At 37.8% G+C, this 14,590-nt stretch overlaps 2 protein-coding genes and 1 pseudogene across 13 annotated transcripts in view; 2 read left to right on the top strand and 1 right to left on the bottom strand.

Moving 5' to 3' along the window:
• The window catches only part of GPATCH8 (G-patch domain containing 8), a 100,439-nt gene that overhangs the window by 34,941 nt on the left and 50,908 nt on the right, over positions 1-14,590 (bottom strand). For 4 of the 11 annotated variants that reach the window (XM_082680039.1, XM_082680045.1, XM_082680038.1 and 1 more), the window contains 2 exons: positions 10,765-10,832; positions 10,046-10,132 (listed from right to left, as the gene is read on the bottom strand). In XM_082680039.1, coding sequence (XP_082536165.1) covers positions 10,046-10,132; positions 10,765-10,832 — 155 coding nt within the window. Of the gene's footprint in view, positions 1-10,045; positions 10,133-10,764; positions 12,922-14,131; positions 14,202-14,590 lie in introns of all 11 variants that reach the window. The other 7 variants (XM_082680041.1, XM_082680043.1, XM_082680040.1 and 4 more) reach the window with 5 other exon arrangements.
• Positions 153-2,434, top strand: LOC309837864 (small ribosomal subunit protein eS6-like; annotated as a pseudogene). The gene is made up of 3 exons: positions 153-219; positions 1,239-1,711; positions 2,178-2,434. The product of its transcript is annotated as a small ribosomal subunit protein eS6-like (transcript).
• LOC309838792 (heterogeneous nuclear ribonucleoprotein A1) lies at positions 5,394-6,771 on the top strand. Its single transcript, XM_082680106.1, has one exon. It carries the CDS (start codon positions 5,462-5,464, stop codon positions 6,422-6,424), a length of 963 nt encoding a protein of 320 aa, XP_082536232.1. The 5' UTR covers positions 5,394-5,461; the 3' UTR covers positions 6,425-6,771.

Genomic DNA, 14,590 nt, shown 5'->3' with positions numbered 1-14,590 from the left:
CCCAAGTTTGATGGCAGATATTACAGGTAGAAGAAGGCACTCCCATTTGATAGTTCACATTTTCTTTAAGTTTTCTACTAGGAGTAAGGGAAGATGGAGGAAGGACAAGGGTAGCTGAGGGAAGATGAGGGCTTAAAGATCAATGTTTGAGAATGACAGCTGAAGAGACTAAGAGGGAGTTGATGCGTAAAAGGATTCCTTGGCAGTTCTGGGAGTCCAGTGAGTTGGCACCAGTCCCACACTGCACTACAGTAAAGACACAGAAATGAAGAATGCAAATATTTCTGAGTGGGGATAGGTTCTTGGTGAGTAGGTATGACAAAAAAAGGATTAGGAAGAAAAGAAGTTGGAATCAAAGTGTTGAGAGAAGTAAAAAATCAATTTGTGGTGCTCAAGAAGTATAAATTAAGGAGGGGCTAAGTTACTAAAGTCAAGGTTCCGAGGTCATGTGAAGGTGAAGAACAAATATGAAATAAAGGAGTGACATCAAGAAGGGGAGAGGGTTTCGCAAGCTGTATAATTCAAAGTTGACAAGATTTCTGAATAAACAGTCTGATCAATAAAATGGGAGTAAGTAATTCTTGTTGTACCTACCACAGAGTTCAAAAGTGAAATAATTTCTTGGTCAGAGGAGAAAGGGCCTCAAAATATAATGTGTAATCTAATGAGGTTGTGAATTACTCAGCTACTTCATGTATTTATTATTTACTTGATAGTGTAACTTTTACTTGAAAAACAATAAAAATGTATTCTCTAAAATGTTTATATTTCTGATAGTATATCAAATAGACCTGGTTTTCCCCATCATTTCCAAGAATTTATTTGTTCAACTCGTATTTATTGAGTACTTATGTGCCGGGCACTATACTGGATGCAGTATATATATTGCCAGACAAATAGACAGTTTCTCTCCTCAAGGCCCTTTCTTTCCAGTACCACAGTCAGCCTATAAATAAGGTTACAAGCAAAAATTTATAATTATAAATTATATATGAGAGTGTTGCAAGAGAATAAAGTAGAGGATTTATTTAAATTGGGTGGTTAGGAAAGATTTCTTTTGAAGTAATATTTAAGCTAAGACCTAAAGGATAAAAGCCAACCACGTGAAAAATTTCTAAACAGTGGCATGATGATTCTATGCTTAAGGACAGTGGTTAGACAGAAAAAGACAGCCCAGGTCCTAACCTGAAGAACTCCAACATCTAAAGTTTAGGCAGCTCTTTTTTGTGGCACCTCAGAGGCAATCAGCCACTTCAGGATAAAGCGGAACATCTCTTTCCCAGCTACTGGCTGCCAGAAACTCATTGAAGTGAACGATGAACGAAAACTTCATACCTTTTATGAGAAGCGTATGGCCACAGAAGTTGCTGCTGACGCTCTGGGTGAAGAATGGAAGGGTTATGTGGTCCGAATCAGTGGTGGGAACGACAAACAAGGTTTCCCCATGAAGCAGGGTGTCTTGACCCATGGCCGAGTCCGCCTGCTACTGAGTAAGGGGCATTCCTGCTACAGACCAAGGAGGACTGGAGAAAGAAAGCATAAATCTGTACGGGGTTGCATTGTGAATGCAAATCTGAGTGTTCTCAATTTGGTCATCGTAAAAAAAGGGAAGAAGGATATTCCTGACTCACTGATACTACTGTGCCTTGTCGCCAAAAGAGCTAGCAGAATCCACAAACTTTTCAATCTCTCTAAAGATGATGTCCGACAGAGTGAAGTAAGTCAGAAAGAGAAAAGCAAATACTGTACGCTAATACATGTATATGGAATCTAAAAAACAAAAAAAAAATGGTCATGAAGAACCTAAGGGCAAGACGGGAATAAAGACGCAGACTTACTAGAGAATGGACTTGAGGATACGGGGATGGGGAAGGGTAAGTTGGGACAAAGTGAGAGAGTGGCATGGACATATATACACTACCAAGTGTATAACAGATAGCTGCTGGGAAGCAGCCGCATAGCACAGGGTGATCAGCTCGGTGCTTTGTGACCACCTAGAGGGGTGGGATAAGGAGGGTGGGAGGGAGGGAGACGCAAGAGGGAAGCGATATGGGGATATATGTATATGTATAACTGATTCACTTTGTTATAAAGCAGAAACTAACACACCATTGTAAAGCAATTACACTCCGATAAAGGTGTTAAAAAAAATAAAAAATAAAGATGATGTCCGCCAGTATGTTGTGAGAAAACCCCTAAACAAAGGTAAGAAACCTAGGACCAAAGCACCCAAGATTCACCATCTTGTTACTCCATGTGTTCTGCAACACAAATGTCAGCGTATTGCTCTGAAGAAACAGCGTACTAAGAAAAATAAGGAAGAGGCTGCAGAATATGCTAAACTTCTGGCAACAATAAAGAAGGCCAAAGGAAAACGCCAGGAACAGATTGTCAATAGACGGAGGCTGTCTTCTCTGAGAGCTTCTACTTCTAAGTCTGAGTCCAATAAAAAATGAGATGTTCTAAGCATAACAAATAAATAAGAAGAGACAAAAAAAAGTTCAGGCAGAAGAGGAGTCAACAAAGGAATCTATACAGAAGCAGCAAGAGAGATAAGGAGGAGGAATCTATAAAATCTTCAAAAGCAAGAGAAAAGAAATTGTTTTAAAGAGAAAAGAGTGGTCAATTGTATTGAATGATGCAAAGAAGCAGGACGTGGAAGAAAATAAGAACTTTAAAAGGTCTACTGGATTTAGCAAATAAAGGTATTTTGCAGCCTTGAATAAACTGGTTCAGTGCAAAGTGCTAAAGCCAGTCTAAAAGGGTTGAAGAGTGCATAAAGAAAGGGGTAGGGAAAAGAGAACAGGGAAAGAAAAAAAGGAAGAGAAGGAAGAGAGAGATTTCCCCATATTATAACTCTGGATAAAATAAAACACACAGGGCTTCCCTGGTGGCGCAGTGGTTGAGAGTCCGCCTGCCAATGCAGGGGACACGGGTTCGGGACACGGGTTCGTGCCCTGGTCCGGGAAGATCCCACATGCCGCGGAGCGGCTGGGCCCGTGAGCCATGGCCGCTGAGCCTGCGCGTCCGGAGCCTGTGCTCCGCAACGGGAGAGGCCACAACAGTGAGAGGCCTGCGTATCGCAAAAAAAAAAAAAAGAAAGAAAAATTAACATATAGCTGAGCTCAACATGACAGGGCAATCCCTAGGCACCTAAAGATGAGGCCTCAGGACCTTGATGGTAGAAGGCCTACTAAGCTCTCCCTGCGAAATGCTCAGAGAGATGAATGGTTGTCTCCATCCTTGAAACAGGGACTAGAAAAACAGCACTACATCATCACCTGCTATCCCCTGAACGCATCAAAAAACTCACCATCTACCAAGGTATAAATGGAAAAGGTCATGCATAGAAGGTTGGAATTTCAGACCACAGTCATCGGTGGACCTAAAGAATGTACACCTTTCATCCAAAGCAGGAACCCTTAGCTTAGGTATTAACATTTTAAAACCAGTCCATATAAAGTTCTCAGGTCTTCAGTTAAAGACTTGAGTCTCTAGCAAAAGCACATATGGAACTGCCCGATAAGAACCCCTCTAAAATCCAGGATATGAAAAACATCCAGAGAATGAGATGACAATCAAAACTGCAAACCACACAAGGAAACAAACCACTGCAAGAAAGTCAGAAGCAGCAAACTACGAAAACACTTACAAAGTACTACAGATAATAGAAGATTTGAAAGAAATTATAAAATAAGAACATTTAGAATGTTTTTTTAAAAAAGGCAGAAATAGTAACCAAAAGGCAAAAAATTTTGTTTTTGTTTAAAAAACAAAAAAATAGCAAATTTTGGGGAAAAGAATCAAAAAGATATTTTAGGAACTAAAAAAAGGGACTTAAAAAAGTGACTGATATATAATAAAACAATATTTATATAAGTGTTAATTGTAGAATATAGGTGGTAGGTATATAGGTATTCACTATATAGATCTTTCATTTTTTCTGTATGCTCAACAATTTTCATTATAAAATATCACTGAAATAAAAAATAAGTAAATAACATCAGGTGCGGTGAATAGAGAAAATCCTCTGTATCTTCTAAGCTCTATGTTTTTTCCTTTTACATTTAAATCCTTAATCCACCTGCAATTGATTATTGTATGGTATGGGGTAGAAGTTCAAATTCACTATTTCCCATATGGATAACCAACTGTCTCAGAACCTTTTACTGAAAAATTCATTCTTTCCCCCACTTCTCTGCAATACCATCTTTGTCTTATCAAGTGGTCAAATATGTAAGGGTCGGCAACTGGGCTCTCTTTTCTGTTCCACTGGTCTATCCTTATGCCAATATCACATGTCTCAATTACTGTAGCTTTCTATCTTATACTTTAAGAATGCTTTGACTATTCTTGGCCCTTTATACTTCCATACAAAATTCCATACAAAATCCTGTTGGGATTTTTATATGATTGATTTGAATATATAGAAAAATTGGGGGAAAACAGATACCTTTACAATATTGAGTCTTCTAATTCATGATCATAAAAAAATCTCATTTTTAAAATTCATTGTTCTTTAATGCCTCTAAATAATGCTTCAGAATTTTTGCCTTAAGTCTCCCGCATCTCATTAGATCCATACCCAAGTGTTTCATATTTTTTTTTTTGCTATTACAGTTGGTGACATTTTTGTTATATCCATTTTCTAATATGAAAATTTAAATGTATGATTTTGAAAAAAAAATGTATGATTTTGTATCTAGCATCCTGCTAAACTGTTATTTGTGTAACTAATCTGTAAATTTTCTTGGATATCATGAACATAATCATACCTGCAAACAATGACAGTTCTGTCTCTCCCTTTCATCTCTTGCACCTTTGTTTGTTTTTGCCTGTCTGCCTTACTGTGCTGCTTAAGACCACCAGAACAATATTTAATACAAACAATGACAGCAGGTATCCCTGTTATGTTTCCCCATCTCAAAAGGAAAGCTTTCGACTTTTCAATATTAACTATGATGTCTCCTATATAGTTTTTGTAGGCATTCCACCTGGTTAAAAAAGGTCCTTTCTTTGTCAAGTTGGACAAGACTTTTCATCATGAATGAATGTTGAATTTTATATAATGCTCTTGGTTTTTTTGCATCTATTGAGATGATCATATAATTTTTTTCCTTTAATCATCTAATATGGTTGACTACATGAATTGATTTTAACATTATATCAATCTTGCATTCGTGGGATAACTTGGTCATGGTATATCCTAAATTGGTTATGGTGTTTTAAGATCTGCATCTGTGTTATACATCAATGTCATATAATTATTCTTATCATACTGTCCTTGTCAGGAGTTACCATCTAGTCTCTAATCAAATGAGCTGAGAGTTTTTCTTCATTTTCAATTCTCTGGAAGATCAGAAATTGTTGGTCAAGATACGTTCGGTAGCTTACTTCTTTCTGCTCGTGGACGCCGCCGAGTAAGCATCGTTGACGTCTCCCCCCACCCTCCACTGCCGTTATGTCTAAGTCAGAGTCACCCAAAGAGCCCGAACAGCTGCGGAAGCTCTTCATCGGAGGTTTGAGCTTTGAAACAACCGATGAGAGTCTGAGGAGCCATTTTGAGCAGTGGGGAACGCTCACAGATTGTGTGGTAATGAGAGATCCAAACACCAAGCGCTCCAGAGGCTTCGGGTTTGTCACATATGCCACTGTGGAGGAGGTGGATGCGGCCATGAATGCAAGGCCACACAAGGTGGATGGAAGAGTTGTGGAACCAAAGAGGGCCGTCTCAAGAGAAGATTCTCAAAGACCTGGTGCCCACTTAACTGTGAAAAAGATTTTTGTTGGTGGCATTAAAGAAGACACTGAAGAACATCATCTAAGAGATTATTTTGAACAGTATGGGAAAATTGAAGTGATTGAAATCATGACTGACCGAGGCAGTGGCAAAAAGAGAGGCTTTGCTTTTGTAACCTTTGATGATCATGACTCTGTAGACAAGATTGTCATTCAGAAATACCACACTGTGAATGGCCACAACTGTGAAGTAAGGAAAGCCCTATCTAAGCAAGAGATGGCTAGTGCTTCATCCAGCCAAAGAGGTCGAAGTGGTTCTGGAAACTTTGGTGGTGGTCGTGGAGGTGGTTTTGGTGGGAATGACAACTTTGGTCGTGGAGGAAACTTCAGCGGTCGAGGTGGCTTTGGTGGCAGCCGCGGTGGTGGTGGATATGGTGGCAGTGGGGATGGCTATAATGGATTCGGTAATGATGGAAGCAATTTTGGAGGTGGTGGAAGCTACAACGATTTTGGCAGTTACAACAATCAGTCTTCAAATTTTGGACCCATGAAAGGAGGAAACTTTGGAGGCAGAAGTTCTGGCCCCTATGGTGGTGGAGGCCAATACTTTGCCAAACCCCGAAACCAAGGTGGCTATGGTGGTTCCAGCAGCAGCAGTAGCTATGGCAGTGGCAGAAGGTTTTGATTACTGCCAGGAAACAAAGCTTAGCAGGAGAGGAGAGCCAGAGAAGTGACAGGGAAGCTACAGGTTACAACAGATTTGTGAACTCAGCCAAGCACAGTGGTGGCAGGGCCTAGCTGCTACAAAGAAGACATGTTTTAGACAATACTCATGTGTATGGGCAAAAAAACTCGAGGACTGTATTTGTGACTAATTGTATAACAGGTTATTTTAGTTTCTGTTCTGTGGAAAGTGTAAAGCATTCCAACAAAGGGTTTTAATGTAGATTTTTTTTTTTTTGCACCCATGCTGTTGATTGCTAAATGTAATAGTCTGATCGTGACGCTGAATAAATGTGTCTTTTTTTTAAATGTGCTGTGTAAAGTTAGTCTACTCTGAAGCCATTTTGGTAAACCACCCCAACAGTGTGAAGTTAGTATTCCTTCAGGGTGATGCCAGGTTCCATTCAAAATTTATTTACAACCTGCTTTGGTGGAGAAGCTACTGTCTTCTGAAACCTTGGTGTAGTTGAACTGACAGTTACTGCGTTGTGACCTTGGAGTTCACCGTGAAAAAGGGTCACCCAAGCCAAGTCATGGAGTTTTTTGATTATTAATATATGATTGTTGGCACATCCTATGCAATATATCTAAATTGGATTATGGTACCAGATATAGATGGGAATGAAGCTTGTGTATCATCCATTATCATGTGTAATAAATAAACAATTTAATACCCTCTTGAATGGAAAAAAAAAAAAAAAAAGAAATTGTTGGTCAAGACTGAAGTTACTTCTTTTATGAATTGTGATAGAACTCACTATGAAATTATTTGGGCTGTATGGAAAGATTTTTCACCACAGATTCAATTTATATAATTTATATATGTTATAGGATTACCAAGGTTTTCTATTCTCTTCAAGTCTATTTTAGCAAGTTATATTCTTTAGAAATTTGTCCACTTAAACCTATCTTTGCATTCAAAGCATAAAGTTATCCATACTATGTTTACCTTTTAGTGCCTGCTGCATCTGCAATGATATCCTCTTTTTTTCATTATTGACATTGGTTTTCTATGTTCTTTTCTTTCTTAATATCACAAGTATGTCAAAGAACTAACTTATGGATTTGTTGTATGTTTGTTTTCTGTTTCATTCTTTTGTGTTCTTATCTTTATCTTATCTTCATTATTTCTTTTCTTTAACATTCTTTGGGTTTATTTTGCTATTCTTTTGCTAACTTCCCAAGAGGAACGTTTACTTCATTTATTTCCTGCCTTTTTTTTTCTAAGATAAGCATTTAAGGACATGTATTTGCTATCAATACCTAAATAGACATTTCTCCAAAGAAGATATACAGATTGCCAACAAACACATGAAAGGGCGCTGAACATCACTAATCATTAGAGAAATGCAAATCAAAACTACAATGAGGTATCACCTCACTCCGTCAGAAGAGCCAGAATGGCCATCGTCAAAAAATCTACAAACAGGGCTTCCCTGGTGGCGCAGTGGTTGAGAGTCCGCCGCCCGCCGATGCAGTGGACACGGGTTCATGCCCCGGTCCAGGAAGATCCCACATGCTGCAGAGCGGCTGGGCCCGTGAGCCATGGCTGCTGAGCCTGCGCGTCCAGAGCCTGTGCTCCGCAACAGGAGAGGCCACAACAGTGAGAGAGAGGCCCGCGTACCGGGGAAAAAAAAAAAAATCTACAAACAATAAACGCCAGAGAGGGTGTGGAGAAAAGGGAACCCTCTTGCACTGTTGGTGGGAATGTACACTAATACAGCCACTATGAAGAACAGTGTGGAGGTTCCTCAGAAAACTAAAAATGGAACTACTATACAACCCAGCAATCCCACTACTGGGCATATACCCTGAGAAAACCATAATTAAAAAAGAGCCATGTACCACAATGTTCACTGCAGCTCTATTTACAATAGCCAGGTCATGGAAGCAACCTAAGTGTCCATAGACAGATGAATGGATAAAGAAGATGTGGCACATATATGATGGAATATTATTACTCAGCCATAAAAAGAAACGAAATTGAGTTATTTGTAGGGAGGTGGATGGACCTAGAGTTTGTCATACAGAGTGAAGTAAGTCAGAAAGAGAAAAACAAATACCGTGTGCTAACACATATATATGGAATCCAAAAAAAAAAAAAAAAAAGGTTCTGAAGAACCCAGGGGCAGGACAGGAATAAAGACGCAGATGTAGAGAATGGACTTGAGGACACGGGGAGGGGGAAGGGTAAGCTGGGACAAAGTGACAGAGTGACATGGACATATATACACTACCAAATGTAAAATAGATAGCTAGTGAGAAGCAGCTGCATAGCACAGGGAAATCAGCTTTGTGTGCACCTAGAGGCGTGGGATAGGGAGGGTGGGAGGGAGACGAAAGAGGGAGGAGATAAGGGGATGTATGCATATGTATAGCTGACTCACTTTGTTATACAGCAGAAACTAACACAGCATTGTAAAGCAATTATACTACAATAAAGATGTTAAAAAAAAAGGACATGTATTTGCTATCATATATCATATTGCTTTAGCTTATCTTACAAGTTTTGATGTGTAGCATTTTTATCTTTCAGTCCAAAATATTTTCCAATTACCATTGTGATTTCTTCTTTTACTGACAGGTTACATGTAAAAATGTGCTTCTTAATTTTGAAACAGAGATTTTTAAAAATCTTTTAAAACTTGTTTTATGGCTTGATAACTTGATTTCAGTTCTTTGAAATCTGTTGATACTTTATGACACAGCACATGGTAAAAAATTTTTTTAAATAAATGTTTCATATATATTTGAAATTTGTCACTTTCAAAGTGATTGGGTGTATAGTTCTATATAATCATTAGGTGAAATTTGTTAAATGAGATGTTCCAGTCTTCCAAACACCCCTGCTGATTGTTTTCCTCTACTTTTATCAATTACTGAGAGGTATATTAAAATCTCCAACAACCGTGGTAGGTATAACATTGCTCCTTGTAGTTCTGTCAGTTTTTGCTTTATATATTTTTTTACGGTAAAACAGATTTTTTAAAATGAATCCCTTTTCTCTCTTCTCACCTTAAGTATCATGACCAAAATCAGCTTCTATATGATGATCTTCACTAATTCTCTTTCTTATCTTCAAATTTACCTATTTTATGGTAGCGACTGGGCTTACTAAAACATCTTGAAAGGCATGTACCCTTGTCAGTCTTTTTGAAAGCTAACTTATAACATGTTTTAAGCTGCAGTTTTCTATAACTACCTGCTTAAAAAGGAAGATACTGAAGTTCTCAATTGTTTGTCATTCGTCAAACACCTCATCCATTAAAAAAGAAAAGGCTTATCAACAGGTATCAAGCTCTCAAAGGACTCACCAATTTTTACTGCTATTACTACCTAATGTATACCTGGCACTGCATTTTCAAACACTAATGCACTCTCCCCAACAGATAATAATACAAAGTGGTTATTATTATCTCTATAGTTTTTACAGAAGCAATAAATAAGAAAGTAACAGAAACCCGAGGTCTAAGACTAATCACCAGCAAAGGTCAAACAAATGTTGCTGTCAACAGATTCTTTTCACCAAAATGAATATCTCAGTGTGAACATCCCACATGCAAGAATGGCTTCATTTAAGTACCTTGTACTTCTGTCTCAGTTCTTCCGTGTCTTCTTTTTCTACTTCTAGGACACGGCGCCGTTCGGTAGCATCTTCGGCATAATCAAGCTTAACAAAAACAGATATAATTAGTCTTATTTCCTAAAGTACCCCCAATTAGCCATAAAAAAATCATTTACACAACTACAGTACTGTATGAAAATAAGAAACTTCTAACTTTTTGCTCAGCTACCTCTTGCTTTATTTTCACCCCACAGAGAAAACAGCATGCAAAATAGTTCATTAATCTTTTCATGCTGGTGGTTCCCAACAGGCACATGTGTTGATGATAACAGACTTTACTTCAATGTTCAATGCCAAAGAATTAGGAGTAAATGGAGAAAAATATTTCAGGCAATGAAAAGAAGATATCACAGATGACAGCTGTACATAGCTCTACAGGGGCAAAGCTTCTACCACAGCAATTATTTTAAGAGTTAAGCAACACTGCCTATGGAAATGAGCACCGGGGTCTGGGTTTAAATCTGATCTTGCCTTGTGGCATAACCCTCGGGAAACCACTCAACTTCTTTATAACAGGGGCATTATTTGCCACCTACCTGCCTCAAAGGCAGCACTAAATGAGAATGTAAAATACATTTTAAAATTTCCCCTCAAAAACATTAAAACTACATCTGAATTTGGAATTAGTATCAATTTTAAATATCCCAAAAACAAGTGAACCAATGAGATCAACTTACCTCCATTTCCATGCGACCCATGCCCATGACATCATACTTGACAACGATTGGAATGGGATCTGTTCTCCCTGTAACAGGAACATATAATTAAGGTTAGATGCAAAGCTAAGTCAACAGTTCGCTTTACACATTGGGTTTGGGTGGTTAGAGATCTTGCCTTGGAGTGCAGAGACCAGAAAGCTACAGTGAACCAAACACAAGCCATTCTCACAGCTTACAACCAAACCTACCTCTCCCAGTTCAAGCCCAACTAACCACCTTGGTTGACCTTCCAGTTGGGGATGATTCCAGATTACTATGGCAAAATTAAATAAGTAATGCAAAAGCACTTCTAAGCAATGGCACCAGGAAGTTTAAAATCAAAAACATTAGAAATTCCTTTTTAAAAAGACCTCCAAATAACTTTCCACCAAAAATCACTTCACTCTTACTGTCCACTGACATCTTCCCACACACACTTTTAAAACTGGTAATAAATATCTCAACTGACATGTTTAAATCGGAAGAGCACAGTTTCAAACATGATACAGGAAAATTCAATAACAGCAACTCAGCGTGTTTAATATATTTTTTGTTTTCAAAAGATGCTTTACAATTAAATGAGGTGGTGAAAAAAATTAAATAGAAAGCAACAGTTAGTTGCCCTTAGGAACAAAAAGTAGTTTCACTTTTAAACTGGTGCTCTGAGGTCCCATTTTCCAGAGTGGATTTAACACTGGCTGTGGCAATCAGTAAGCTGTGAAAAGGACTAGTTGCGAAGAAAATTGACTTTAAACTAATTTATCTATGCTGGAGATTTTAAAAAATGTATATTTAATCCACTCATAACCAGCCAAACAAAGCAAAATGGGGCAGACAAGCACTTTACTACCACAGCTGTTTTACATCACAACTTGCGCTGTTTATTGTGATGTAAGCCCACTGAAAAGAGGACTTACCTTATCCGTTGTATACCTTTAGTGAAAAAACACAATGTTTACTTCCCTCATCACTTCACTCAGGCTGGTGTAAACAACTGTTTTTTTATTTTTGTTTTTTTGTTATACACACATATATATTATACCTTTGGGCTAAAAGTTGAGTTTTGTCAGTCTAAATCTGAGATATTACCAAAAGCAAATTTGGAAAAAAAAAAAAAGCAATAAAAGCCATGATCATGACTAGGATTAGTCCAGGAGGAAAAAAAAAGAAACTGTTTCCAAAGTGACCAGCAACCACTTGTATCCAGTTGCTCTGTATTTGTGGGATTAATTTGTGTTTCAAAAAGTAATGAAAAACAAATTCAGAAGTTCAATTACTTATCACCAATATCCCATTATTGCTTGTAAACAATAAGAAGGTAATTAGGAACAGTGAAAAAAATGTTTAATAAAGAACATCTCATGCCAGAAAAGAGAACAAAGTTCTAAAATACAGCCTTCTTTTAGATACTATCAAATACTGTCAGTTAAACAAAATAAAAATGCATTATTACCTGATGCCCAATGGTATAATAAATAAGCAGTGACTGCAATCTTTAGCAAAAGGACCAAATTAAAGACAGGTTATAAAAATGACTTCCTAGGTGCAATATCACTTTCATAACGTCTCAATCAGGGATTTACTGGTAAAAAGAAATGGTCCAATGAAAGAATTGAAAACAAATGTCAAAGTAATTTTCCTTTTTTTTTGATTTGATATCTTTCGATTTATGAGAATTTGCTTTGTAAGAATCAAGAAAATTTTGGTATAAATTCATTACCTCTGTAAACCCCTGTTATAAACTCTGCATTAGTACTTTTGCCTTCTAAGGCAGTCAAAGTTTGTTTTGATTTATTTATAGATTGCAGTAGCAAGTGCTAGTGCCCATTATATTGTGGGGAAATCAAGTTTTTACAGTATTAGAATTTAATGTTTTAACTGATTTTTTTTTTGGCAGTTCTAACACAAACAGATATATCCCTTCTTAACATTACCCTTTAATGAACAAGGATCAGACAAGTTGCATAAGGAAAGGAAAGGAAAATGAAAAAGACCAAGCAGAAGGATGAAGGCTACAACAGAGAAATTAAGCCTAACATATTGGTGCACTGATGACAAAAGGAGTAATTCAGTCTGAAAATAAAAAATTACCACTGCTAAGTTTACCATCACCACAACAAGTCCAGGATCATAATGCTGTAAAAAAGAAACACCATTTGTTAGGCAGAAACCATTAGGGTAGGAAACAGGCCTTCTAGCAGGCAGACAGGATGGGGTAAAGTAACAATTGGGCTTTGTCCCTCCCCCAATTTCAGCTGGGGACACGGGAAGGACACTTTGTGCTACAGCGGTTGTTTTCATACTGGTTGGGTCAGGGTGTGAGATTTTTGTACTGCTACTTGAGAGCATGAGCAACCTCCTCTAAAATAATGCAGGGGGAGGGGAGAAGGTGAGAGAAAGTGAAAAAACTAGCTCTAGCTTCCGATCTCTCATTTAACTACTCATTCCGGTAAATCAATACTCAGGGCCCAAGGTGGGACTTTTTCCTTAAAGAAATAACAGCAAAGACAGATCAACTGGACAGTGATCATCAAGTCATTTGCTACACTAAAAGAACTCTAAGAGGATATGGGGGGTGGAGGGGTTCATCAAGACCTTATTGAAAATATATAACAAGTAAAAGGTCTGGAAAATAACCTTAGATCTTCAGTGCTTGGAAAACTTATGTGCATTTGAGTTCTGTTATGAACGAATAAAACTCTTGAAGGAGCTTTCCTTAGAACTTTTGTTTCCTTTAAATGAAGTTTTCCCAAGTCCGCCAACATCTCTCTTTCTGCACACAACAAAGCCAAGCTTTGAAGAACACCAGTAACTCCAGAGAAAGTGGCATCAAAAGGGCTGTCACATTTACAATTAGTCCACTCAGAGGTAACTCACAGAAAACAAACAGTCTGGCTTTAAAAACAATCTGAAGGCAACATTACTGCCTGGGCCAAATAGTAATTTCTTTCATTAGAGGCTCCTGACCAAGGAAAAATCTCACTGGGAAAAGACACTGAACAATACATACAGGAAGAGGTTGCAGCATTTAAAAAAAGAAAAAAAATCCCCTTAATTTATTCATTTGTGATCAATGATAAATCCTATCATAGAGCACATCACTGTGGAACATCTGAATAACAACCTATAGTTATGACTTTTCAAAGGGTAGGTAGCAACAGAATATTTGCTATTATAATATTCTCTAGAAAACTCAACTTCTTTTTAAAACACATTGAATGAAATCCAGGTTCCCTATTTCTTGGTTTCTCTTAACAGGGACAAATATTTCTTAAAATCCATTAAAATAAGAACATTTTGTTGTTTATTTCATTTCAAAGGAGGCAACTTCAACCATAACACTTACTTTCCTTAAAAGAAACTGTCCTCTTCAGCCAAAGATCTATATATAGATACCATGACTGTGATCTAGCCAACTGGACAAGGGAGGAAAAAGGAAAGAAAACATACCACATCTAGAATGTTTCAATACCAATGTATTCATGTGACCGGGGAAAAAAATTGATATTCATATTTTCTAAATCAAAACTGTAAATCTATATACAAATATCGAATCATTATGTTGTACACCTGAAACTAAAATAATATTGTATGTCATTCGTACCTCAATTAAAAAACTTTTTTAAGGGCTTCCCTGGTGGCATAGTGGTTAATACGCCTGCCAATGCAGGGGAGACGGGTTCAAGCCCTGGTCCGGGAAGATCCCACATGCCGCAGAGCAACCAAGCCCGTGCACCACAGCTACTGAGCCTGCGGGCTCCAGAGCCTGCGAGCCACAACTAAACTACTGAAGCCCACGTGCCTA

The sequence above is a fragment of the Grampus griseus genome, assembly GCF_964374135.1.
Source record: "Grampus griseus genome assembly, chromosome: 20".
Taxonomy (NCBI): Eukaryota; Metazoa; Chordata; class Mammalia; order Artiodactyla; family Delphinidae; genus Grampus; species Grampus griseus.
Note: the sequence above shows the minus strand (reverse complement) of the source record. Positions and strands in the feature narration are given on the sequence as shown.